A 27,700-nucleotide genomic window follows, 5' to 3' on the forward strand; every position below is an offset into this window, starting at 1 on the left:
TCTTGGTAGGGGTGAACACACACATGAAGCGTTAACTGCATCTTGGTAGGGGTGAACACACATGAAGTGTTAACTGCATCTTGGTAGGGGTGAACACACATGAAGTGATAACTGCATCTTGGTAGGGGTGAACACACACGTGAAGCGTTAACTGCATCTTGGTAGGGGATGAACACACACGTGAAGCGTTAACTGAATCTTGGTGGGGGTTGAACACACAAGTGAAGCGTTAACTGCATCTTGGTAGGGGTTGAACACACATGAAGCGTTAACTGCATCTTGGTAGGGGGTGAACACACATGAAGCGTTAACTGCATCTTGGTAGGGGTGAACACACAAGTGAAGCATTAACTGCATCTTGGTAGGGGTGAACACACATGAAGCGTTAACTGAATCTTGGTGGGGGTTGAGCACTTAACTGAATCACATGTGATGCATTAACTGCATCTTGGTAGGGGTGAACAGACACATGAAGCGTTAACTGCATCTTGCTGGGGGTTGAACACACAAGTGAAGCGTTAATTGCATCTTTGTAGGGTTAGAACGCACACGTGAAGGGTTATCTTGGTAGGAGTTTGGCACCAAGTCGAGACGTTAGCTAGGTTGTGAAACATAACTGAAAAACTGTTCAGAGTAGCCCATTTTTTACCTTTAGTGTACTCCAGATGAAGGAGCAAAAGGCTGTTCTTGTTTCAAACAATAAAGAAGGGATCCCTCAAAGTTGCAAATCTGCAAAACAAACTTTCCAAACCTTATAGCTGCAATGCCCAAGGTGCTGAACCTGCCTGTATTGTTTCCTGTAGAACATGTTGGCCTTAAGAAAGGCTTTTTTAAGCATGCCTTTTAAAACATTTTTTTTAGATGACATGTATTTATCTATGGCTTTCATTGTCCATACATGTATCTGCTAACTCGTGAAAGAATGGAATGACAGTGTGGAAATCAAACCACACTCAGCTGAAAAGACCTTTTATTATAGCTGCCACATATCTATAACAACGCCGCAGTCTACACACAACACTGCAAAACACAAAACAAACAAGTGTTTGCCACTGATATGGCAATGTCCCCCGCCGCTAGAGAATGGAATATTTATAACACATTTACTACTTTTTATTTTTTGGTCACATACAAGATGCCTGAAATGACTGGTGTCTGCATAATCACCCAATGTAGCCTGTCGACATACTTGAAAACATGTTTTATGAGATATTGCGTTACTGAGAGTTTGAAAAGTGGTCAAAGTGTCATGGCGACTTTGAAAATAAGGTCAAGGTCACCAAAATCAACTGTTGTCTGTGTAATCCCCCAATGTAGGCTGTCACCAAATTTGAAGACATTGGGCACAACAGTTCATGAGATATTGGGTTACCGAGAGTTTGAAAAGTGGTCAAAGTGTCGTGGCGACTTTGAAAATAAGGTCAAGGTCACCAAAATCGACTGTTGTCTGTGTAATCCCCAAATGTAGGCTGTCACCAAATTTAAAGACATTGGGTACAACAGTTCATGAGATATCGCGGTAACAAGAATTGGGATGTACCTATGTATGGACAGACGCCCCTGAATACAGGGACAATTATTCACAGACATAAACAAACACAAGTTTGAATGTAAATCTTTACTTCCACAATCAAGTATGTACAAGTCCTCATATAACACTTACATCAAGGAGGAAACAATGCTGAACAAATACCTGTAAAATTGCCATTGTATTCATTCACTCACTCACTCACTCACTGCTCCTGCATAAGGAAACCCAAGATATGATAGATTTGCAAACTGTCTTACTTGATCCATACTAGTATCTGATAATGTGCACACACTAGCCAATGAGAACTAGCATTTACATATTTGCTTTTATCAATATATAAGTTATCCATATCAAAGGGCTATTTGCTAATATGCGTTCACTCAGCTGTACAAAAAAATCCTGATGCATGCTGTGAGAACTGATGACAATAGTGGAAATCAACACCTGTATTGATGAACGATGACAATTGTACACATCAACACCTTTAATTATACAAGATGACATTGGTGCAAATCAACACCTGTATTAATACCTGATGACAATTATACACATTAACACCTGCATAAATATATGACAATTGTACATATCAACACCTGTATCAATACCTGATGACAATTATACATATCAACACCTATATAAATATATGATGACAATTGTACACATCAACACCTGTATCAATACCTGATGAGAATTATACATGTCAACACCTGTATCAATACCTGATGACAATAATACATGTCAACACCTGTATTAACACCTGAGGACAGTTGTGGTACACACCTGTACTGATACATTATGACAATGGTACACATACACCTGTACAGATACCTGATGACAGTGGTACACATCAACCACTGTACTGATACCTAATGACAATGGTACACATCAACACCTGTACTGATACCTAATGACAGTGGTACACATCAACACCTGTACTACTACACATACCTGATGACAGTGGTACACATTGACACCTGTACTGATACCTGATGACAGTGGTACACATCACACCTGTACACCAGTGGTATCAACACCTGTACTGATACCTGATGACAGTGGTACACATCAACACCTGTACTGATACCTGATGACAGTGGTACACATCAACACCTGTACTGATACCTGATGACAGTGGTACACATGACACCTGTACTGATACCTGATGACAGTGGTACACATCAGCACCTGTACTGATACCTGATGACAGTGGTACACATTGACACCTGTACTGATACCTGATGACAGTGGTACACATCAGCACCTGTACTGATACCTGATGACAGTGGTACACATCAACACCTGTACTGATACCTGATGATAATGGTACACATCAACACCTGTACTAATACCTGATGACACAATGGTAAATATTGACACCTGCACTGATACGTGGTGACACAATGGTACCTGAGTACCTGATGACAAAGTTGTACATCTAACACTTATCACAGTTTGCTGTTTTGATTTCACATACAACACACATTAGACACTCATGTAGAAGATCCAGTGAGACTTGAACACCTCTACAGGTCACACAGACACACATACACAGGTCATACGGTCACACAGGTCAAACATCACACACAGTTGACCAGGGTGTCGTCCAAAACACCTTCAGAGGGAAGAGTGTCATATGTTTGTGTTAAAGTATGGGAGTTACAATCACCTCACCACTTACATCATGGCACCATGACCAGTCAAACATGGAACCAAAGTCAGGGTAACACTTTGCATGAACTGACGTTTGACGATATTTATTTGATTATCTGATTTTGATAAAATAACAGCTTAGATTGAACACCTCCATGTTAATAATTTTGTTCGAGAAAAATAAAGCAGATATAATCAACAGCTTCTGTGAGTGGCATTTTAGAAGCGGGGAATTGCAATGTTGAAACAGGTGTTGATTACAATATAGCCATACTTTATGGATAACAACTTCTTCATTTCGTGAGTGCAACGTTTCAACAGTACAAGACAGTGACAATGGTTCAAGATTCTGTATCGAAATGTTGCACCCACTGAAGTTGTATCTTGTACAATCATCTGTATCGAAACGTTGTACTCATGAAATAAGAAGTTGTTATCCATTAAGTATGGCTATATTGTAATCAACACCTGTTTCAACATTGCATCACAACTATGACGCACTCCATGTAGCACCATGCTTCTTGCATCTTGAAGTAGTCACAAAGAAAGTTCTAAAAGTTTTAAAAGCATAAATATATATTTCAAAATGATATATTAGCTAGACTCTACAACAATACTGACCGGCATTCACGACAGAAGCAATATAATGGCTGAATCTAGAACCAATCACAGCACTTGATAACTCACAGAAGAAATGATATAGAAAATATACACTAGTAAGGCATATATAGAATTGATTGTTAATGATGAGCTTTAAGCTACTTTTGTTTGAAATGTGATGGATGGCAATATAGCAGTCTAGTTACTGACAAGTTAATCTGACCTACACTGGCATGTAACTGACCAACCGACTCCTGGCTTACACCAATACATAATCTCAGTTAAAACATGTAAAATAAATGTATATTTCTGTGCCTATTATAACAAAATAACAACATAAGTGAAAAATCAGTCATTACCATGCATGTGCTTTCAGCTTTTAGGAAAAGTGGCTAGGGGGCACACATAAACGTGCATATAAATGCTAATTATTTGGAAAAGAATTTGCAATTGGTTGTCCTGATTAATTTAATAACACCAAGGATTTATGATATGTTTCCTGAATGCTTACAGGTTTTATATACTTCACATTGGACTACATCCTCGATAATCCAGGGTATACGATCCGATAAATTTTAATGGTACCCTGGATGCATCTATGGCATGATAATTGTATTACCTCCCTTTGCTGGCTCCGCCTTTTCACAGTAGCCAATCAGATAAGCCGTTAGAACCAAGCTTGCCAGTGCCAACAAAGATGACGCCCGCAAAGGTTTGCTCACTGTGCAACTCAGTTTAGGGAAAAAATTATACAGACAAATTGACAGGTCTGAAACCATCAAAAATACATGCAAGAACTACCTCTTTCAGGGTACCTCTGCAACAAATGTGTTGCCACAGTCAACAAACTCCAAATCGCAAGGTAAGAAATGATAGAAGCCTTGTGATTGGTACGCTCAACTTCCCACCTGATTGGATAAATAGCCAGCAAAGGGAGGTACATTTGTCGGCGACTAATACAACTCCTCTCACTGCTCAGTAAATAGCCACACAAACTGACAGTCTCGAGTCCACCGTGCCTGTCCCCCTGGAAGCCCCTGTCCCCCACCCATCCATGACCCCACTCCCCAGTCTCTGTCCTCTGTTGGGGGCCACACAGGTGCCTGTTGTCCTCCACATGTGTTCTTCATAACAACATCTCAGGGGTAGTAGAACTTTAAAAACCTACAAAGACAGATAATAACATATCATTCAACATACTGCCTTTAACATCACAGTGTCATAAGTTTATTCTTTACCTCATTTTTTTTAAAAAGCTTCAAAACTTTGTCAAAAATGAATATAGTGATGCGTTAATTTGAGTTAGTGAGTCAAAAGTTTACACTGCATCCGCAACATCTAAGCAATAAAGCAATACCATGCATTGACAATTAAATAACCAACTTACTGACAGAATTATCCTTCAAAACATATTTGCCTATCCAGTCGTATGTTATCATGGTTAGCCATCAAGCAATCAAAGACAACATCTGATCAAGGGTTCTCATGGGTACCTACCACAGCAATGTTTCCTTGGGGCCGTTCTCGAACCTGGTCTGTAGATCAGGCGGCGGGTAGCCTATGTTCACGGTGATGTTGGTATACAGATGTTCGACGGACGTTTTCATCACCGTGTAGTTCATCCCCACTGGGTCATTCAGACCATCCTTTGGCCATCGTGCTCGCCAGCCAAAAAATCTTTTATTACTAAAAGGAAAACACAACACTGTTTATATAAACAGTCACAGCTGATGTTTGTTGGTGTGTTCATACTCAAGCTTTATTCTTGCATCGTAAAGCTCTGTGAAATGCTGTCACTGACCTCGAACCAGACACACACCATGATCATGTGCCTGGTTGCCTTAGCAAAACTGAGAAAAGATTTCCGAGGGGACTAGCTTGGACTAAACTAACTGAACTGAGTGAGTGAGTGAGCTTGAGCTGTATTGCAGCAAGGAATTGTCCAGAGTAATGCTGGGTCTGGAGACTGACCACTTGAAAACTGACTCCATGCACAATACTTGAAAACATTATCAGGACAACTCCGGGATTTTAACCCATAATGAAAGGTCTCTGGCATACATAAGGGAAGTAACTCTGTGGTGATTGTGTGTAACAGTACAGTGGCAAAGTGTGTAACAGTACTGTGCCTAATATGTGTAACATTACTGTGGCTAAAGTGTGTAACAGTACTGTGGCTAAAGTGTGTAACAGTACTGTGGCTAATAGTGTGTAACAGTACTGTGGCTAAAGTGTGTAACAGTACTGTGGCTAAAGTGTGTAACAGTACTGTGGCTAAAGTGTGTAACAGTACTGTGGCTAAAGTGTGTAACAGTACTGTGCCTAATATGTGTAACAGTACTGTGGCTAAAGTGTGTAACAGTACTGTGGCTAAAGTGTGTAACAGTACTGTGGCTAATATGTGTAACAGTACTGTGGCTAATAACAGTGTGTAACCAAAGTACTGTGGCTAAAGTGTGTAACAGTACTGTGGCTAAAGTGTGTAACAGTACTGTGGCTAAAGTGTGTAACAGTACTGTGGCTAAAGTGTGTAACAGTACTGTGGCTAAAGTGTGTAACAGTACTGTGGCTAAAGTGTGTAACAGTACTGTGGCTAAAGTGTGTAACAGTACTGTGGCTAAAGTGTAACAGTACTGTGGCTAAAGTGTGTAACAGTACTGTGGCTAAAGTGTGTAACAGTACTGTGGCTAAAGTGTGTAACAGTACTGTGGCTAAAGTGTGTAACAGTACTGTGGCTAAAGTGTGTAACAGTACTGTGGCTAAAGTGTGTAACAGTACTGTGGCTAAAGTGTGTAACAGTACTGTGGCTAAAGTGTGTAACAGTACTGTGGCTAAAGTGTGTAACAGTACTGTGGCTAAAGTGTGTAACAGTACTGTGGCTAAAGTGTGTAACAGTACTGTGGCTAAAGTGTGTAACAGTACTGTGGCTAAAGTGTGTAACAGTACTGTGGCTAAAAGTGTGTAACAGTACTGTGGCTAAAGTGTGTAACAGTACTGTGGCTAAAGTGTGTAACTGTGGCTAAAGTAGTGTGTAACAGTACTGTGGCTAAAGTGTGTAACAGTAGTGTGGCTAAAGTGTGTAACAGTACTGTGGCTAAAGTGTAACAGTACTGTGGCTAAAGTGTGTAACAGTACTGTGGCTAAAGTGTGTAACAGTACTGTGGCTAAAGTGTGTAACAGTACTGTGGCTAAAGTGTGTAACAGTACTGTAACAGTACTGTGTAACAGTACTGTGGTAACAGTACTGTGGCTAAAGTGTGTAACAGTACTGTGGCTAAAGTGTGTAACAGTACTGTGGCTAAAGTGTGTAACAGTACTGTGGCTAAAGTGTGTAACAGTACTGTGGCTAAAATGTGTAACAGTACTGTGGCTAAAGTGTGTAACAGTAGTGTGGCTAAAGTGTGTAACAGTACTGTGGCTAAAGTGTGTAACAGTACTGTGGCTAAAGTGTGTAACATTTATGGCCATGGCGTTAACAGTACTGTATCTAAAGTCCATTCGACAATGTAACACAATCCTAATCTAATAATCAAAATGAATATATTTGAGTACGTTAAGTGTCTGGATTAGTATTTTCATTGTATAATAATAGTATACTGATTGTGTCAGCTGTTATATGCTGATTATTGTGGTGACTAGCTTAGTATTCTTATAGTGTTCCTTAAAGTGTCTAACCCATTCTCAGCACGGGATGCCTTGTGATGACGAACCATCTTGAATCTGCCTATGTGTTCTGGTGGCCGAGTGAGCAGCAGCCCCGAATCCTGGATCCTGAAGATGACACATAACTTATATCAGGTCACCATTTATATCAGGTCACCATTGATATCAGTTCACCATCACAAACTGCAACATACATATCAATTCAACATAACACAGGACAAATGTCTTTTTTAGGCTAGAGGGACAAAGCATCCATCTACTTTAGTTCTTAGAAGCACCCATCTACTACAGGCTGACTATGTCTGACTATGTTAGAGGGCACCCATCTACTACAGGCTGACTATGTCCTTAGAGGGCATCCATCTACTACAGGCTGACTATGTCCTTAGAGGGCATCCATCTACTACAGTCTGACTATGTCCTTAGAGGGCATCCATCTACTACAGGCTGACTATGTCCCTAGAAGGCATCCATTTACTACAGGCTGACTATGTCATAGAAGGCATCCATTTACTACAGGCTGACTATGGCTGACATCCATACTACAGGCTGACTAGTTCCTAGAAGGCATCCATTTACTACAGGCTGACTATGTCCCTAGAAGGCATCCATTTACTACAGGCTGACTATGTCCCTAGAAGGCATCCATCTACTACAGGCTGACTATGTTCTTAGAGGGCATCCATCTGCTACAGGCTGACTATATCCCTAGAAGGCATCCATCTACTACAGGCTGACTATGTCCCTAGAAGGCATCCATCTGCTACAGACTGACTATGTCCTAGAGGCATCCATCTACTACAGGCTGACTATGTCCCTAGAGGCATCCATCTATGTCATTAGAAGCATCCATTTACTACAGGCTGCTACAGGCATCCATCTGCTACAGGGCTGACTATGGCCTTAGAGGGGCATCCATTTACTACAGGCTGACTATGTCCCTAGAAGGCATCCATCTGCTACACTCCTATGGCCTTAGAGGACATCCATCTGCTACAGGCTGACTATGTCCTAGAAGGCATCCTTAGGGACATGTCATCCATCTACTACAGGCTGGCTGACTATACTACAGGCTCTTCCCTAGAAGGCATCCATCTGCTGGGCAGGCTGACTATGTCCCTAGGGCATCCATCCATCTGCTATACAGGCTGACTATGTTCCTAGAAGGCATCCATCTGCTACAGGCTGACTATGACTATGGCATCCATCTGCTACAGGCTGGCATCCATCTGAGGGCCTCCATCTGCTACAGACTGACTATGGCCTTAGAGGACATCCATTTACTACAGGCTGACTATGTCCCGAGAAGGCAATCATCCTATACAATCTGACAACTATACCATGACAGAGTCGCAGTGAAACAGTGGAGCATGTACCATGACTGAGCTTGCTAAGAGGACACGTTCACAGAGACATAAGCTGCACAGACTCACCTTGCAGACAGGTCATCGTCCTCGTTGCCCCAGCCCCAGTAGGAGTTGCTGTAGCCATTGATCCTCTTGAAGTTCTCCCGGTTGAGGGCAATCACTCCCCCAGCATAGTAGTAGTACATGACGCTGAAACAGAAAGAATCATTAGTTCACAGAGCTTGTTTGGGTCACTAGTACACACAGTTTGTTGTTCAGATCACAGGCATGGGTATAATGCTGAATCCATAGGCTTGGGTATAATGTTGAACCCACAGGCTTGGGTATAATGCTGAACCCACAGGCTTGGGTATAATGCTGAACCCACAGGCTTGGGTATAATGCTGAACCCACAGGCATGGGTATAATGATGAATCCATAGGCTTGGGTATATCACTGAACCCAGAGGCATGGGTATGTTTCTGTATGTATCAGCAATACACCCATGCCTGTGGGTGCAGGATCTAAACCCATTACCTCTCAGAACAACTGAACACAGCCAATACTGGCCCCTTAATCAACAGGGCCACCTGTATCGCAGCCTACTCCCTATTTCCTTCCTAAAACATTTTGTTTGATAACAGTGTGAGAATCTACACCGAAATGTTTGCTATGTGCAATAAACAAGAAGTTGTTATCCATAGAATCAAGTACCTCATTACTTCCGAATACAATCAGGTTGCCTCTCAATGAAAGAATTCTTGACGACATATTCTAAACTAGCTGCTGTAACCTTTATGTGACTATTTCAGTGACTATAGCAAGAAATATATCTGGAAGTGTCCTACTGGTATCGCATCTCATCGATGGCGGACGCGAGGTGCCGTGCATGCTGGTCACACATGTAGTAGTTCTTGTCGTGTTCCGGGATCAGATCCACATCATGCAGCACAAAACAATCAAACTCGTCATACGCCATCGCTTCCAGAAAACCAACATTCATCAGTTTACCACGGTTGAATTTGTCACTTCCTCTCTGAAACACGAGATACCAAACTTAACCATCGCAAAACTCCATGAGATGACACATAAAAATTAGTTATAACAATCTCTACTTAATCTGCTCAAACTGGTTTGTAATCCATTATCCTTACGACACAGGTTAAACTCTGTCAGTACAAAATACAGGGTAGTTTCCTAAACATCTAAGAACTGGTCTTCAGCAACCATGTTTCTCGTAAGAGGTGACTATCCTGGATCCAGTGGTCAGGCTCGCTGACTTGGTTGACACGTCATTGTATCCCAATTGTGTAAATTGTTGCTCAAACTGTTGATCACTGGATTGTCTGGTCCCGACTCATTCATTTACAGACTGCCGCCATACAGCTGGAATATTGCTGAGTGTCGCGTTAAACAACAACCAAACCAAAACAGAGCAAACTCAACATCTTTTCCAGAAATGGGTATAAAATAACAAATAGCAGAAATTGTTTGGTACAAGGTATATATTGCCATAAAGCTACCCACCTGTTCAATGACGAAGACCTGGAAGTGGATCTACACACCTGTTCAATGACAAGACCGGAAGTGGATCTACTCACCTGTTCAATGACCGACAAGTTACTCACCTGTTCAATGGCGAAGACCCAGTAGTGGATCTACACACCTGTTCAATGACAAGACCGGTAGTGGATCTACTCACCTGTTCAATGACAAGACCGGTAGTGGATCTACTCACCTGTTCAATGACAAGACTCGGTAGTGGATCTACTCACCTGTTCAATGACAAGACTCGGTAGTGGATCTACTCACCTGTTTCAATGGATCTACTCACCTGTTCAATGAGACCGGTAGTGGATCTACTCACCTGTTCAATGACAAGACAAGTGGATCTACCCACCTGTTCAATGACAAGACTCCGGTTGTGGATCTACTCACCTGTTCAATGACAAGACCCAGTAGTGGATCTACTCACCTGTTCAAGTAAGAAGTGGACCTGTTCAATGACGAAGACCTGGTAGTGGATCTACTCACCTGTTCAATGACGAAGACCTGGTAGTGGATCTACCCACCTGTTCAATGACAAGACCTGGTAGTGGATCTACTCACCTGTTCAATGACAAGACTCGGTAGTGGATCTACTCACCTGTTCAATGACAAGACCCGGTAGTGGATCTACTCACCTGTTCAATGACAAGACTCGGTAGTGGATCTACTCACCTGTTCAATGACAAGACCGGTAGTGGATCTACTCACCTGTTCAATGACGAAGACCTGGAAGTGGATCTACTCACCTGTTCAATGACGAAGACCTGGTAGTGGATCTACTCACCTGTTCAATGACGAAGACCTGGAAGTGGATTTACTCACCTATTCAATGACAAGACCCGGTAGTGGATCTACTCACCTGTTCAATGACAAGACCGGTAGTGGATCTACTCACCTGTTCAATGACAAAGACCTGGTAGTGGATCTACTCACCTGTTCAATGACGAAGACCTGGTAGTGGATCTGTTGCCTCTTCAGCATGGGGTGAAGTCGGTGGAGGAGCTTCTTCAGGTGCTGCCACCTGTCTCTGTATGGAATGATGATGGCCACTTTCTGCCAGGAACTGCACTCCTTCGGCTTCCACCAGCCACCTTTCTGTACACTGGGATTCCTTGCCACAATATCTTCAACTGCTGGCTCTTCAAATATATCTACTTTGGCAATCTCTGCAATCACAACCGAATGCACATGATAGGCAGTTTCATACATCCACCATGTTCTATTAGTGAGTGAGCTGAGTTTTACGCCGCTTTTAGCAATATTCCAGCAATATCACGGCTGGGGACACCAGAAATGGGCTTCACACTTTGTGCCCCTGTGGGGAATCGAACCAGGGCCTTCGGCGTGATGAGCGAACGCTTTAACAACCAGGCTACCCCAACGCCCCCATGTTTTATTTATGATCTATTATATCAAGTAATATTTGTACACTATTTCAGCTTCATCAAGCCACTTTCTTCGTTAATGTGCATATTCTGCATTTGTCAATTCTGGCCATGTAAAAGTACATACCCTCAACCACATACAAACATAAGATCAGGATATTAAAAAAACAATATCAATATTACATCAAACATTTAAATATGTTTACACCAACATAACGCATCATTTACACTATTTTCACATGAAGAAATGAATCAACAAAGAATTTGGTGTTTTGCCATCTTAGGATCCCACGGTAACAGAACCTGTGAAGACCTGGCTTAGAATCAGTCTTCAGTAACCCATGCTTGTTGTAAGAGGTGTCTAACAGGATCAGGTGTTCAGGCTGGCTGACTTGCTTGACACATTTCATCGTATCTCAATGTGTAGATCGATGCTCATAATGTTGATCACTGGATTCCAGTGGTCCAGGCTGGATTATTTACAGTTTGCCGCCATATAGCTGGCATATTGTTGAGTGCGGCGTTAAAGAACCAACCAACGAACCAACCACAGTGACAGATGTAAAAATAAGATTCCAACAAACCTAGTTCATCAAAGTCGACTTTACACTTGCCCTCATCACTGCCACCGATCTGGGACATCCGGAGCAGCGTGTCAGGCATGGTGAAGATACAGTGACTTTTGTAGTTGAACAACGCAAACAGCCACAGACACAGGTACACAAACAACAACAAATTGGTCCCTTTACGCCGCAGACTCCGGGACATCATGATGGCCGGTGGTTATCTCCCCTTTATATTTATCTCCCCGTACAGGATATCTGCCATGTGAAGAAAGGGATATTGAGTGAGGATAGTGAGCGAGATTAAGTCACATGGTCAGTGATAATAGAAGTTATACAAAGACCTTATATATGTTAACAACATTTTGTCTCACATAGTGTAATAATTACCGTGCTTACATCATTAGTCATCAACATGATCAAGGTAACGAATTGATACAGGATCAGTTTGCACCTCACTGAATTACCTGAGGATGGACAACAATGTATGGATGAACAACATCTTTATTAAAGTGAGAGCGACGTTTCTGTGTAGGTTCTAACACCGTTATCAAGCAAGTAATGAACAGAAACGGCCTGATAACCGTGTTAGAACCTACACCGAAACATCGCTCTCACTGTAATAAAGGAGTTGTTCATCCATACTGATACTGCTCCAAATTCTAAAATGCCTCTCATAGAAGTTACAAAAATACCTGGCAATCGCACGATCAACTAACGAACACACAACAAACTAACATCACTATCTGCTGGTTATCTATGATCAGTCAATGTGGACTTAAGACCCCTAGAACCATCAGTTTAAGGACTGTTTATTCATGCATGATGCTATTTTGTTTGCTTGTTTTAATAATGCTCACTTCAACAATATTCCACTAAACAAGAGTTGTCAGCAAGATATACAGTCTGGACCAGACCATCCAGTGATTGACATCATCAGCATCTACACATCTTGGATACAATGACATGGGGAGTAGTATACTTTACCAGGTGAACCTTTTCAGAATCAGTTAGCAGTGTATGGGTTCAAACATGCCTTGCCAGATTACTGAATTTAGCTATTAGTTATGTAACTAGCCAACGCTTTACACGGGATGTGTGATAGTAAGGACGTGTAGTTCCCTAATAAAGTAAAGTTGCCGCGTGCTAGTTCCCTAATTATAGTAAAGGTTGGTTGCCAATAAAGACGTGCTAGTTTCCTTAATTATAGTAAAGGTTGGTTTGCTAGTTGCCAATAAAGCCAATAAAACTAGTTTCCTAATTATAGTAAAGGTTGGTTGCCAATAAAGGCGTGCTAGTTCCCTAATTATAGTAAAGGTTGGTTGCCAATAAAAGAAGGTTGGTTGCCAATAAAGGCGTGCTAGTTTCCTTAATTATAGTAAAGGTTGGTTGCCAATAAAAATAAAGGTTGGTTGCCAATAATAAGGCGTGCTAGTTTAATTATAGTAAAGGTTGGTTGCCAATAAAGACGTGCTAGTTTCCTTAATTATAGTAAAGGTTGGTTGCCAATAAAGACGTGCTAGTTCCCTAATTATAGTAAAGGTTGGTTGCCAATAAAGACGTGCTAGTTTCCTTAATTATAGTAAAGGTTGGTTGCCAATAAAGACGTGCTAGTTTCCTTAATTATAGTAAAGGTTGGTTGCCAATAAAGACGTGCTAGTTTCCCTAATTATAGTAAAGGTTGGTTGCCAATAAAGACGTGCTAGTTTCCCTAATTATAGTAAAGGTTGGTTGCCAATAAAGACGTGCTAGTTTCCTTAATTATAGTAAAGGTTGGTTGCCAATAAAGACGTGCTAGTTCCCTAATTATAGTAAAGGTTGGTTGCCAAGGTTGGTTGCCAATAAAGGCGTGCTAGTTTCCGTTGGTTGCCAATAAAGGCGTGCTAGTTCCCCTAATTATAGTAAAGGTTGGTTGCCAATAGAGGCGTGCTAGTTCCCTTAATTATAGTAAAGGTTGGTTGCCAATAAAGGCGTAATCCCTAATATAGTAAAGGTTGGTTGCCAATAAAGGCGTGCTAGTTTCCTAATTATAGTAAAGTTCGCCTAATTATAGTAAAGGTTGGTTGCCATTATAGTAAAGGTTGGGCGTGCTAGTTTCCCTAATTATAGTAAAGGTTGGTTGCCAATAAAGACGTGCTAGTTTCCCTAATTATAGTAAAGGTTGGTTGCCAATAAAGACGTGCTAGTTCCCTAATTATAGTAAAGGTTGGTTGCCAATAAAGACGTGCTAGTTCCCTAATTATAGTAAAGGTTGGTTGCCAATAAAAAGACGTGCTAGTTTCCCTAATTATAGTAAAGGTTGGTTGCCAATAAAGACGTGCTAGTTCCCTAATTATAGTAAAGGTTGGTTGCCAATAAAGGCGTGTCAGTTCCCTAATTATAGTTGGTTGCCAATAAAAGGCGTGTCAGCCTATAGGTAAAGGGTGGTTGCCAATAAAGACATGTCAGCTCTGTAAGGATAGTAAAGGGTGGTTGCCAATAAAGACATGTCAGCTCTGTAAGGATAGTAAAGGGGTGGTTGCCAATAAAGACGTGCCAGCTCTGTAAGGATAGTAAAGGGTGGTTGCCAATAAAGACGTGTCAGCTCTGTAAGGATAGTAAAGGGGTGGTTGCCAATAAAGACATGTCAGCTCTGTAAGGATAGTAAAGGGGTGGTTGCCAATAAAGACATGTCAGCTCTGTAAGGATAGTAAAGGGTGGTTGCCAATAAAGACATGTCAGCTCTGTAAGGATAGTAAAAGGGTGGTTGCCAATAAAGACATGTCAGCTCTGTAAGGATAGTAAGGGGTGGGCCAATAATAGTAAAGGGGTGGTTGCCAATAAAGACATGTCAGCTCTGTAAGGATAGTAAAGGGTGGTTGCCAATAAAGACGTGTCACCCCTCTGTAAGGATAGTAAAGGGTGGTTGCCAATAAAGGCGTGCCAGCTCTGTAAGGATAGTAAAGGGTGGTTGCCAATAAAAACATGTCAGCTCTGTAAGGATAGTAAAGCGGTGGTTGCCAATAAAGACGTGCCAGCTGTGTAAGGATAGTAAAGGGGTGGTTGCCAATAAAGCGATGTGCCAGCTCTGTAAGGATAGTAAAGGGGTGGTTGCCAATAAAGACATGTCAGCTCTGTAAGGATAGTAAAGGGGTGGTTGCCAATAAAGACATGTCAGCTCTGTAAGGATAGTAAAGGGGTGGTTGCCAATAAAGACATGTCAGCTCTGTAAGGATAGTAAAGGGGTGGTTGCCAATAAAGACATGTCAGCTCTGTAAGGATAGTAAAGGGGTGGTTGCCAATAAAGAGGATATGTCAGCTCTGTAAGGATAGTAAAGGGGTGGTTGCCAATCAAAGACATGTCAGCTCTGTAAGGGGTGGGATCAGTAAGTAAAAGGGTGGTTGCCAATAAAGACATGTCAGCTCTGTAAGGATAGTAAAGGGGTGGTTGCCAATAAAGATATGCCAGCTCTGTAAGAACAGTAAAGCGGTGGTTGCCAATAAAGATGTGCCAGCTCTGTGAGGATGGTTATGGGGTGTTTTCTAGTAAAGACTTGTCAACTCCATAAGATCCAGGGCTAGCGATATATTGAGACAGTGGGAGCATTATATAGTCTTGTCATTGCTCTGTGTTAACACTAACAGGTTTGGGCATCAAACCAATTCAAATATTTACCATCCCGGTGAAAAACACACTCGTGTGAAAACCTCTATATATCCAGACTGCCTAATACTAGTAAATCTATTCACATACACAACATGAATAATTCAACCGTACAAGGTGTTATGTGGGCGTTATTCCTGAACATTGTTGCTCTGTGTTAACACTAACAGGTTTGGGGTCTTATGTTGTCTTCATGTTAGCTATGTATCTTAGCTAGCTGTCTCAGTAACAATGTTACAAAGACATGCGATAGGTCACACAATGTCCATCGGGGGTCAACAGCTTCCGGAAATACAGTATTGAAATGCTTGACAACTTGTAACTTGTTTCACATGACTAGAAAGAAGCACTTTCATCTGTGACCTCAATACTGACGACGTGTGTTCACTGTTGAGTAATTGTAACATCTTACCTGTGTCATTTACATGTGTTCACTGTTGAGTAATTCATTTACATGAAGGAAACTCGCGATGAAAAGAACCGAACATGGAAACATCGAGATCAATGCATCACTCGTGTTTTGTTTTCATGTTTTCCTCTCTCGCTGATAGACCGGTGTTTAGATAATTTTACTCCGTCCTTTCAGTCAAACAAACGCTAAACATCGATGTCAGACAAACAGCGAAAATACAGTCCACTTACCATAACTATATTTGTGTCTCTCCCTCAAAACGAAAAGTTTCGAAAACACATAGCATTCTCGATAACATAGCTATTCTCTTAATGCAGAGTAATATTACATGAGATACAGTTTCTATCGTCACCGCATTGCTGTAAGGGAGGTAATTATCATGTTTCTTGTTGCAAACCGCATAAAAATGTTTACTCGTTAAATGGAAGTTTGGCTAAGGTTTTTTACCTAGTTGTCTGGCACTGGCTTTACGGTGACAGGCCGGGAAAGCCACATTTCAAAAATGACTATTGCCGGGAAGGCCACATTTCAATTACATGGCTGTAGCCGGTAAAGCCACATTTCCAATAGATTAATTAATTAATGGATTACCGTAACCGGTAAAAGAGTGTCCCCATGTATAATATTGTTTTCACAAGAAACGACTAATCTTTCTTACTCACAAACGTGATGTTTAGCAATACCGGTAAAAGACTATCCCTATTATTATTATTTATTATTATTACGTGATATTATCATTATATGTAATATAGCTATTAGTATATTATATTGTGCTAATTATAGAAACAAAACCTGTTGTGATCTGAATAAAATTATGAAGAAACATGTCTTGTTTTGTTAAATACGGTAACGGGTTTGAATCACTAAGCATGTTTTGACAGCATAGCCGGGAGAGCCACAGTCCATGTTCACAGAGCCACATCAATTTAGGCTATCTGTTTCGGAAATGTGGCTCTCCCGGCCTGTAACCGGCTTTGGCTGTACCTAGTTGTCTGACACTGCCCCACAAGATTTTATTAGGTGTCGTCAGAGGACAGGTGACACAGATGAGCCTGACAGGAGACTAAGCTACCGTCACACAAAGAATATTCTTGTTTCTCATCACATTTTCACTGGGGCGGGAGGGCGGATTTTATTTTTACATTTTATTTTATGTCCAAAATCCCTTGATTTCTGTGGACATTTACACCTTTTCTACGATAGAAAATCAAAACTTAGAAGTGTGAAAAATTCATGCACATTTTGAATATTAAAGTTGCATTTTCTTTAGTGTAAAAAATAACAAAAAATCTTAGGGTCGGGTCGAATGTTTGTGTCGGGCGGTGATGAGAAACAATAATAGTTTATATAGGGCCTTAACGAAACCGAACATGGAGGCAATATCAACACGCATTTCTGAACACTGATTGGTTATCCAATATTATAAAGATTTCCATATTACAACGGGAGAATGTTTATTTATTTCTTCCACCTGAAACCACACAAAACAAACGGTGGACGCTTGCTAGACAATCTGCAAATATCACCTCGGTGCCAAAATACAAGCACTTGCCTGGTACAAAGAAATGGAAAACATGTTATGAGTGAATCTCTATAAAGGATCAAGCCCCGTAAACATCCAGGTTAGAATTGATCTTCAGTAGCCTAACCCATGCTTGTCGAAAGGGATCTAACTAACGGGATCCGGTGGTCAGGCTCGCTGGCTTGGTTGACACATGTCATCGTACCACAGATCGATGCTCATGATGTTGATCAATGGATTGTCTGGTCCAAACTCGATTATTTACAGGCCGCCGCCATGTAGATGGAATATTGCTGTTATGAGTGCGGCGTTAAACAACAAACCAGCCAACTATAAACGATTCCTCGTTTGAAGTCGAACTTGTTGCTTTGGAAACAGGAAAAACCGGAATTATTCCCGGCACCAGTTCAGTGATGTGTACACACGTGTGAAGGAAGAAATACTGAATCTGTTACGAGTAATGTTTAGGTATTATTTTTGTAACAATGAATTATATACTTAACATAGCGACGAACCTATATTTTAAAGGGGTGCTGGGGTAACCTTGTGGTAATGTATTCATGTGAAAGGCCCGGGTTCGATTCCCCACATGGGTGCAATATGTAAAGCCCATTTCCGTTACCCTTTCCCCTATGATAATGCCAAAAAATATACATACACATATGTTTCAGGCAACCAAATCGCATACAATGACTGCTCCCTTGATGTCATTCGTCTTGGAACCATGGTATAATCATACCCATGTGTTTGACGTCATTCGGTTGATGATCGGTTAATGAACTAAAGTATAATTAGTGGAGACATCTCGGATTACACATCTGTGAATTATCACAAATGACATGTTATGATGTCCGACACGGCACAGGCCATGTAGTTGTTAATCATTAAGAATTCTAAAGTTCTGGACCACTAAACTGTATCCGAAGCAATGCTGACAGCAAAACACATACTGCTGTACGTTTCCCAAAACATCCATATTTCAATACAAAACAGTGGTACCATCAAATGTAATCATTGTTATCTTGCATACTGAAAGTGTTTTGTTGTTTTTTTATAAGTGGTTTTATTAAAGCAGACGGATTACACCCACCCGACTGGGAATTTTGTTATTATTTCGAAACAACATACTTTGTTCGAAGGATTAGTCGAGAATATGTTGAAGGATTAATTGATCATGTCTGCCACCATGGATGTCTTAAGGAACTGGGGACATCATGAAAATGGCTGTCACGTGTGTCATCTCAGCAGATCTGTGAGACTTGCCACTTATGTACAAAACCTGAAACAGACTTACCAGACAAGTTGAGAAATCAGCACGAGTTGAAACGCCATAGATATTAAAATACTGGATTGATACAAGACACATGACATCCAACATGTTGGTTTGCACGGCTCCAGATATATGGGGCAGTGTATGTTTGTGTTGTATTGCCGGATACATTCCTCGGGCATGGCATCTGCCTAACGGTACATATGTAACCACTATCGGTTGTAAATGTGATACTAGTATTCTCATTCATTTATTTTGTTCGTAGTTCCATTATGCTAGCATTTAGGAAGTTCTTGATGCGAGATGCACAATAACACAGTCGTTGTATATGTGTAAAATGTGATTCACGTTGAGTCATTTTACATATTGACTCAACAGTCTGTGTCTTTAGTTAACAGACTGACTAAAGTCTATTTATGAAGTTCAAAACATGAATAGCCTAGTTATGCTAGGGTTAAAAGCCAAACATAATTAAATGTACATTGGCTCTCGCTATATTTCAATTCTGTCATTTTCAGTCACTTTGTGATGAAGTCCTCGTTAAAGTGTTGGAATTTCGTTATCATGAATAGATACATGGGCAGATGTTTCAGTCAGTTTACACGTTATATAAATTGCCTATGCGAAAATATCTGTCATTTGTTCACACTGACTGTACCATAGAAACGCGTCACACTGTGATAAGCAATGCTCAGGTGAAATCATAATAGTATAATGAAAAATCTCGGAATAGCAAGTACGTTCATCATCAAAACTCACCATTAACGACTGGCCTTTCAAAGATGCCGACCACTCTTGATCCATTCCCATTATCAGTTTTGTTAATCAGTTTGAATATACGCCCGTGTACCATGAATAGAAGTGACCGGTGGCACAGCAGAGGCAGCGAACTAATCGAGCGTTCTGGGATATCAACCAACGCAACAAGCACCAGGTACGAAGAAGCGAACAACACAACAAGCACAGGATAAGAACAAGCGAACACCACAACAAGCACCGGATAAGAACAAGCGAACACCACAACAAGCACAGGATAAGAACAAGCGAACACCACAACAAGCACCGGATAAGAACAAGCGAACACCACAACAAGCACCGGATAAGAACAAGCGAACAACACAGCAAGCACCGGACACAAAGAGTGAGTGAGTGAGTTTAGTTTTACGCCGCTTGTAGCAATATTCCAGCAATGCCATAGCATGGGACACCAGAATGGGCTTCACCGGGTACGAACAAGCGAACAATACAACAGGAATCGTGCATTGCTTCTCTGTGGGATAAATAATAGCTTCTTTGGTTAACATTCCACACATTGTTTCAGTATTTTTGCTGCAATTATATATTGCTATGCCCTCTGTCCTGAAATAAATATTGTATATGGAATACACAATTCTAAACATTATAAGTGCCAGCATATTATGCAACATTGTAGTGATCAACGTTGCTTTACTTATTTCTGACCTGGCTCTATGCACAACACCAAACTCCACGTGATGTCAATGGTTCACTCGGTATAGAATTAAGCCTATGTAGAAACCTCGGGATTATTTTTAATTTGTCGCAAACCAAAATGCATGACAAGCTATAGCGCAAATACCAATGTAAAACGTACTTTGCACCGCTATGTAGGTGCCAAGATCGTCGAAATAGATACTGCATTGGGATGACATAGGCATTAAATGTACCATCAAAACGGTAACAGCTGTCTCAGGTTACCAATGTGCTGGAGATCAGAACTATCGAAATCTGCCCACTCCAAAATGACTTAGGTTACTGTCCCGATCAACTGCCCATTCGGAACTAATTTACCTTGAGTGTACTCACGTTGCACAGTTGTTTACTGATAAGGCGAACACATCAAGGGATGATGGGAATCACTTTATACTTGACATATGGAACCACTTCGGGAACGCTGGTCTGGGACAACAACTTAGTATGCTGTTTATAGCCCATGGAGTGTTAAGCACAAGCTAGGGGCTTGAAATCACTTGTGTTAGTTTATGTGTACACGGGGTAGAAATCGAAATATCAATGGCGGTGAATTTCAGATTCATGTCATTGCAAATACAGGCTGAGAGAATTACTTCGCGAAACCTACATGTAACTCAAGTCAATTTGAAACGGAGCCATGGGGCGATTATACTGGCGCTTCTATTTCTATATATACATCAATTGTTTGGAAATACCGTATTTATACATATTTCAAAGGCCATAGAACTACCGTTGATTCTATGTACAAAGAACATAGGGGTTTGTTGATAAGTCTCCCAGGCGACAGTGGAGATGGAACCGCGCCAAGCCCGGGGCATCTGATCCTCCAAGCCTCAGCTTGAGAATGCATCAAATCCCAACGATAACCACAGTACCTGAGGGGTAGTATTTTTAATGGAACCGTGAAGACTTTTGATAAAAATAAAGAGTTATGATTTCTTTTTTAAATATTCAAGACAATAATAATGGGACAAGAACCGTGAATGTCCACGTGCAATGGCTGATAATCCATTCAGTGATTAATGCGTCTTACATACAGTCTCCCTTACAGACCCTTTTAAAAGCATATATTTCATACTCAGTCGCTCTCCACAACTCCCCGTCCCATCCATCTGTCCTACCCCACCCTACCCTGACACACCCCACCCTACTACCCTGACACACCCCACCCCTATACCCTGACACACCCCACCCTACCCTGACAATGACCACCCTACCCTGAGACACCCGACCCCATGTGCACTGTCCTTCTCAGCCAACACCAACAGTTTCTGTTGTTAAAACACCCGCTGTATGAAGACAGCCCACACATAATCTGGACCAGACAATCCAGTGACTGATATCATGGAGCAGCGTCCAACACGTTGCTTTGCCGTACCTGACCACGCGTTGCATTGAGTCACGTCGTACGGCAGGCATAGCTCGGTTGTCTGGGGCGCCCAGGAACACCATGGGCGGGGTCGCTGATAACAAACAGTGGTAGGCTTGTGAGCGTCTTGCTGTGATGGTGTAAAGCAGAGACCATATACCGTATATATGCTTTCTTTAACATATTTTATATTTGGGATTATACTTAGTCAGTAAAGTACAGTTTCTTTACAGTCGGGATGCGAATCCACACCCTCAGAGTCAGGCACCTAATCGCCAGCACACAAAGTCAGTCGCCTAACCCGCTAAGCCACCGTGCTGGCGAATAGGTGCCTGACTCTGAGGGTGTGGGTTCGAATCCCGGATGGGACAACCCCAAAATGTACTAGAATCTGTACTTTCCTAAGAAAGAGTAATCCCAAATATAACATATGTTACATTTAACCACTTTCTAAATGGCATTGTGTATGAATATGCTTTCTTGAAACACTTGTCTGTGAACCCAAGGTGAAATAAGTATGTACGGGGTTACCACAACGACAACCTGTATGTCCAGGTGGAGAACAACTCATCTTTCATTCCGATGCTGAGGCAAAAAGGGGAGAGTATTGTGACACCGGGTGGTTAAAACGTGGTAAACATTCTTATGTATTGCTAAAGTATTTACTGGCATTTCTATGTAGCACATTTGTGTTTCTAAATTTGGATTTATTTACTTTTTTGTTTGTTTTTACGTTTTGTTTTGCTTTGCTTTAAAATCTGATTTCGCAGCAACTGCTTTATCACTTCATGTATTTTTTATGAATATCTAGTTAGGCGTACGTTATTATTAACCTCTTTCTCACTTGTGTCTGGTATAAATCCCTGTTATGTAAACCTTCCTCTGTGTTTATTTAAGAATTTTAGCTGTCATTGCTACAGTCTAGGGAACCCGGAGACTACTTCACCCACCACAACACACACCGGCAACATCCATTCACCATGCGCCTGCAGCAGCTGATGTAGCTATTTGTTATCGACTAATGATTATAACCGTTATTTCCCATCACGACTATAGTATAGCCCCCCTGCTGGCGATATACATAACCACACAAACACACGCGGTATTAACATAAACACCGGTCACATAATCGATATATGCAAGGAAACCCGATATGATCCATAAGCAGGTGAACTTGAAAACCTAGGCGATAATATGATTATACCCAATATCACTCAACTGAACATTTTCTCTCTTGTGTACAACAGCAGTCGCCTCCCTTTGAGGAAGTCTATAGCTCGTGTGACAGTGTTGTCTGTGTGACTGTGTGATGACGGAAGTATGTTGACTATGGAAGGGCACCTGCCTACACGTCTCAGAGGGAACAGTCTACAGCCGGACAGGTACGTGACGTACTTTGTGCAGTCATTATTTCAAAGTAAACTGCGAACAAAGTTATCACCGCGCGGTTTGAACATTATAATAAGGACACGCCCTTTCTAGCGGTTTCTGTGACCGCGTTAAGAGTTAAAATTTGTCATGTGTCAACAGACCAGTCGTGAATAAGACGATTTCTCAGGGAGGGTTTGCAGAGGTGCAAGTTTCTCTGAGGTACGTAACGTTTGATTCGACAAGTTAACTTGTATCAGGCACACGTATACGTTGTATAATTAGTTCCTTTGGGCAAAGTATACATGAATTTAAAACCGTGATTGTTGTTGGTTCCGTTAGATTGCTCATTTCCGACAGACCAATCCCCCTCGCTCAACTGTCGCATTCAGCCGTAACAGCCAAGAATCGTTCGTCATTGTTGAAGTCATGATCATCCACATATTGTCAGGAGATTTCAGATAACGATTCACCTCTACTTACTAGAAAATCTGTACAGTAATATTAAACAGTGATGTCCTTACTTTAATGGTTCAAATATAATAAAAATGAATACCAGCCATATTCTGTGCTTCTCCCAGAAAGTACATGTATAGCTGGTTACAGGGTCACACCAGATTAAGGGCTTCTACCCTTAAGTGTGGCCTCCAGAATTATCAGCTGGCCCAGTATGTGCAATACTGTATGTTTGGTGCTCACTAAAACACAGAACTATGAGTACGTCTGGATAAGTAACAATTATGGCTATACTCCGGTGATTATACTCATCTAGTGGTCGTTAAGTAAACTTGGTTAGTTTGTTGTGTAACGCTGCACTCAGCAATATTCCAGCTATATGGCAGCGGTCTGTAAACAATCAAATCTTGACCAGACAATCCAGTGATCAACAACATGTGCATCCATCTATGCAATTGTGATACAATGACATGTGTCGACCAAGTCAGCGAGCCTGACCACCCGATCCTGTTAGTCGCCTTTACGACAAGCATGGGTAGCGGAAGACCTGTTCTAACCCGGATCTTCACCAGTGTGTGTATTTGGTGATTTGTTTAACATTGCAGTGTTATTTTATTGATGTTCAGTTTAACCGCTCTGGGCCAACCAAGAAAAACTTGTTTATTCATAGATGTGCACTTTAAATTTGTTAATGCTCTTCAGATTGTCATCCAAAATGTCTTAGACATTGTTTTTCAGCTAAGATAGAGAAAAAGGTCCTATCAAAAGTTGATGTTTTTGTAAAAGTGTGTTATTGATATTTATCTGAAGCACATCACACTACAACGGTTTAGTGTGTTTCAAATTGGGAGGGTAGTGTATTTATGATAATGCTGCAATGTGATTTTTTATTCGAATGTACGTGGGATCGTAGTATATGTATTTGAATGTGTGAGGGTAGTGTATCTATGATACTGCTGGAATGTAATATTAGACTTTCAATCATTGGACAAGAACTTTCTATTTGTTTGTGTTAATATGTTTGATGCTTGCGATTTAACACTGCCCTGCCCCCATGATAACCTGCTGGATTCCTGTATATGAGTTCTGTGTGTTTTGCTCCAAGATGACCATGGAGCCTGACAAAGGTAACAGCATCTGTAACAGCATGTAGAGGCATTGCAACATCGTTATACAACATTGTCATGCAACTTGTCTAGTCAGCTGTTTCTCTGTCATTGTACCTGTTTCTGTAAGAGTATTATTTAGTTCAATTTTTGTTGCATGTACAAAAGTGGTCCGTTTGTTAAGTTGAATTTGTTTTCAGGTGCTTGGATCAATCTTGTACAAACTCAGGGATTAGAATTTGACTTTCAGTACATGTTTTTTGTGATTAGTTATGTTCATGTGTTTGTAGAGGTCACTTGCACTTGGACTGGCCACTGGGACATTAACTGACTAAGAGATTTTAATGCTTAGTTTTACATTTTGCATTGAATGCAATATTAAAATGCCTTTGAAATTAAGAAAAAACATTTTTGCAAAAGAAGATTTTTCAATTTTGATGTCAAGGACACAAACATTAAAAGTTATCATAATGAAATATGCATGTCTTTTAAATGTAAAAAATCCCAAGTTGACCCCAAAACAATGTTTCATTTCTGGCAATCAATATTTTCCAAATGAACCTTGTCTTGCCAAATGAATCCTGGCTTGAGTTACTTTCATTCATTCTCTTTGGTGTTGGACACAGACTACTATTCCCCTTGAGGTGAATGACCTTCTACCTTTGTGTATCTATATCATGTGCTGTATCATCAAACCATGTCATGTATTGTTATACTCGGTGGGAATATGTAAACAATATCACACAGATACCTTATCGAGAACAGCTGCCTTACTGTATGGATTCTGGGAGAAGTAGGAAGCATGGCACGAACCTGATTATCTCCCTTTTGTCATGTTGCCTATCTCAGCAAGCTCAGTTGAGTTAGTGGGCAAATAACATCTTGCGTCCATTTAGACTTGATCCCTGGCTCAGGGAAGCATGACGTTTGCTGCTGTAGTCAACAAGATTCAGCATCTCCAGATCAAAGTTCCTTGTACACAAACTACCAGTGTCATAGGGGTGGTGGGGTAGCCTAGTGGTTAAGGTGTTCGCTTGTCATGCCGAAGACCCGGGTTCGATTCCCCACATGGGTACAATCTGTGAAGCCCATTTCTGGTGTTCCCCGCCATGATATTGCTGGAATATTGCTAAAAAGCGGCGTAAAACCACAGGCACACACACACACACACACACCAGTGTCAGTGATTTGCATGTGAACATTCCAGACAGTTGAGTGTGACCCTGCATGTAGATATGTGTACCCTGGCTTATAATGCTGTTGTGTTAATACTGTACACAGTCCGTCCACTGCGTAATGTGTCCGCTTGTTCCAACACTGTGCATGTAGAGATCTAAAGTACTGTCGGAAGTAGAAAAAAAACTGTTTTTAGGCTGTATCCCTAAAATTTACACAATTGCAAATAGCATATGTCGAAATAACCCACTTCGGCCTAACTGGGCGTTCAGTGGGATGTGTAATACGATATCCAGAAAAGCATGTTTACTCGTAAAATCAAGCAAAACTTAGAAAAAATACGAATAGCAGCTGAAAACAATAGATCAGACTATAGATGGCAATTAGGTCGCTCAGCCAGGTATGACGACGGACCGTTGACTCACCTGGCATGAACTGCATGTGCTGCCTACAGACACAAGGGGTCATCTCAAAGATATTTTGTGCTTTTTCATGTGTGTTGACTATGTCTCATCTATTGATTAACATCTTACGTGTCTTTCTTTCATATAGTTTCATATAGTTTATGTTGAGATATGTAAAAGAGTATGATACCCGAAAACCATAGAAACGCATTGTAGTATATAGGTGGCATGACCACCCGAAGATCGACAGGACTGGATATTATTTGTAAATTGTTATGACGTGCCGTGTACCTCCCCAGTATAATTGCTCTAAAGGATTATCTCATCTTAGCTGATATCTCTATCCCCAAGCCCGACCCCAGGTTTTGCTTTTGAGACGGCCCCTCCTATCTGTTTCTTTTTATAGTGACAGTGAGACTGCATGGTAGCTACATCCTTAATAGTTTCGGCATAAAGTTTTTATTTTTTACGGCAGCTATCATTTATAATGAATCTACGTCTAATTTCAAATTGGGCATTTAAAAAGTGTCCTTTGTAATACAATATCGTCGCACACTAATTTGCATAAAGCCATGGTCTGTTCCAAATAAGTCTTTTTGGACTTAGAAAAAACCGCATTGCTCATTTCTGCACTAATTTCCCCTCAGTAAAGTCCTTTTTCTCCGTTTCCTATCTCTCTACCACCGAGACTGTAGTTAGGCCGAACTTAGTTTAACAGATATTTCACACTTTCACATATCAACTACATAAATTGTAGAGATAAATGAGAAAATACAGCTTTTTTCTATTTCCGACAGTACTATAGTCGTGGCAGTTGATGTCCTTCACCTATGATCATTAAGCATGTATTCTCAGGTATGGAAGTTCTCCACGGGGCACACATAAAGAACTTAAGCTCTTCAGAAGTAAATGTGCCATTAAGCCTGTCTTGCAAACAAGCATATATGTTTGTAAATGCGTTCATTTACCCATTTGCTTGTCACACTTCCTTCTTTAATAATACATAGAGAATACTACACACGACCTTCCCTGTAATACCATTCTTATTAAACGAGTTCATGATTTGGTAACAAACGAGCGAAAGCGAGTTGGATTTTAAATCTTTCACGAGTTTAATAAAAATGGTATTTCACTGAGACGAGTTTAGTATTCTGTTTGTTGTTTATATAAATTGAATATTGTTTGGTGTGGAACACG

At 40.9% G+C, this 27,700-nt stretch overlaps 2 protein-coding genes across 10 annotated transcripts in view; one reads left to right on the top strand and one right to left on the bottom strand.

Annotated features, from left to right (window-relative positions):
- Positions 1-1,603: 1,603 nt before the first annotated feature.
- Positions 1,604-16,636, bottom strand: LOC124273941 (beta-1,4-galactosyltransferase 3-like). 8 transcript variants are annotated; one of them, XM_046709286.1, is made up of 10 exons: positions 16,377-16,636; positions 12,308-12,553; positions 11,272-11,504; positions 9,639-9,826; positions 8,878-9,000; positions 7,457-7,552; positions 5,279-5,467; positions 2,767-4,945; positions 2,480-2,517; positions 1,604-2,435 (listed from the first exon to the last, which is right to left on the bottom strand). In XM_046709286.1, the coding sequence occupies exons 2-8, from the start codon at positions 12,492-12,494 to the stop codon at positions 4,921-4,923; spliced, it is 1,041 nt and encodes a 346-aa protein (XP_046565242.1). In that variant the 5' UTR covers positions 12,495-12,553; positions 16,377-16,636; the 3' UTR covers positions 1,604-2,435; positions 2,480-2,517; positions 2,767-4,920. The 8 variants fall into 8 exon arrangements, with proteins under 8 accessions (XP_046565242.1, XP_046565241.1, XP_046565237.1 ...); XM_046709285.1 differs by having other exon boundaries at positions 2,729-4,945; XM_046709281.1 differs by having other exon boundaries at positions 2,578-4,945.
- A 6,621-nt stretch (positions 16,637-23,257) lies between these two features.
- Positions 23,258-27,700, top strand: part of LOC124273943 — a 58,479-nt gene continuing 54,036 nt past the window's right edge. For both annotated transcript variants that reach the window (XM_046709287.1, XM_046709289.1), the window contains exons 1-2: positions 23,258-23,375; positions 24,923-24,944. In XM_046709287.1, coding sequence (XP_046565243.1) covers positions 24,923-24,944 — 22 coding nt within the window. In that variant the 5' untranslated portion in view covers positions 23,258-23,375. The remainder of the gene's footprint in view (positions 23,376-24,922; positions 24,945-27,700) is intronic.

The sequence above is a fragment of the Haliotis rubra genome, unplaced genomic scaffold (assembly GCF_003918875.1).
Source record: "Haliotis rubra isolate DU_JTF1 unplaced genomic scaffold, ASM391887v1 Scf186, whole genome shotgun sequence".
Classification (NCBI taxonomy): Eukaryota; Metazoa; Mollusca; class Gastropoda; order Lepetellida; family Haliotidae; genus Haliotis; species Haliotis rubra.

What these genes read in the sequence shown, in the direction of transcription:
- LOC124273941 (XM_046709286.1), bottom strand. Translation starts at nt 12,494, where the DNA reads ATGATGTCCCGGAGTCTGCGGCGTAAAGGGACCAATTTGTTGTTGTTT. An exon ending in GACGATGACCTGTCTGCAAG is followed by an intron (nt 7,553 to 8,877) that starts GTGAGTCTGTGC and finishes TGTCATCTTCAG; the next exon opens with GATCCAGGATTCGGGGCTGC. An exon ending in GCATCCCGTGCTGAGAATGG is followed by an intron (nt 5,468 to 7,456) that starts GTTAGACACTTT and finishes TTTTCCTTTTAG; the next exon opens with TAATAAAAGATTTTTTGGCT.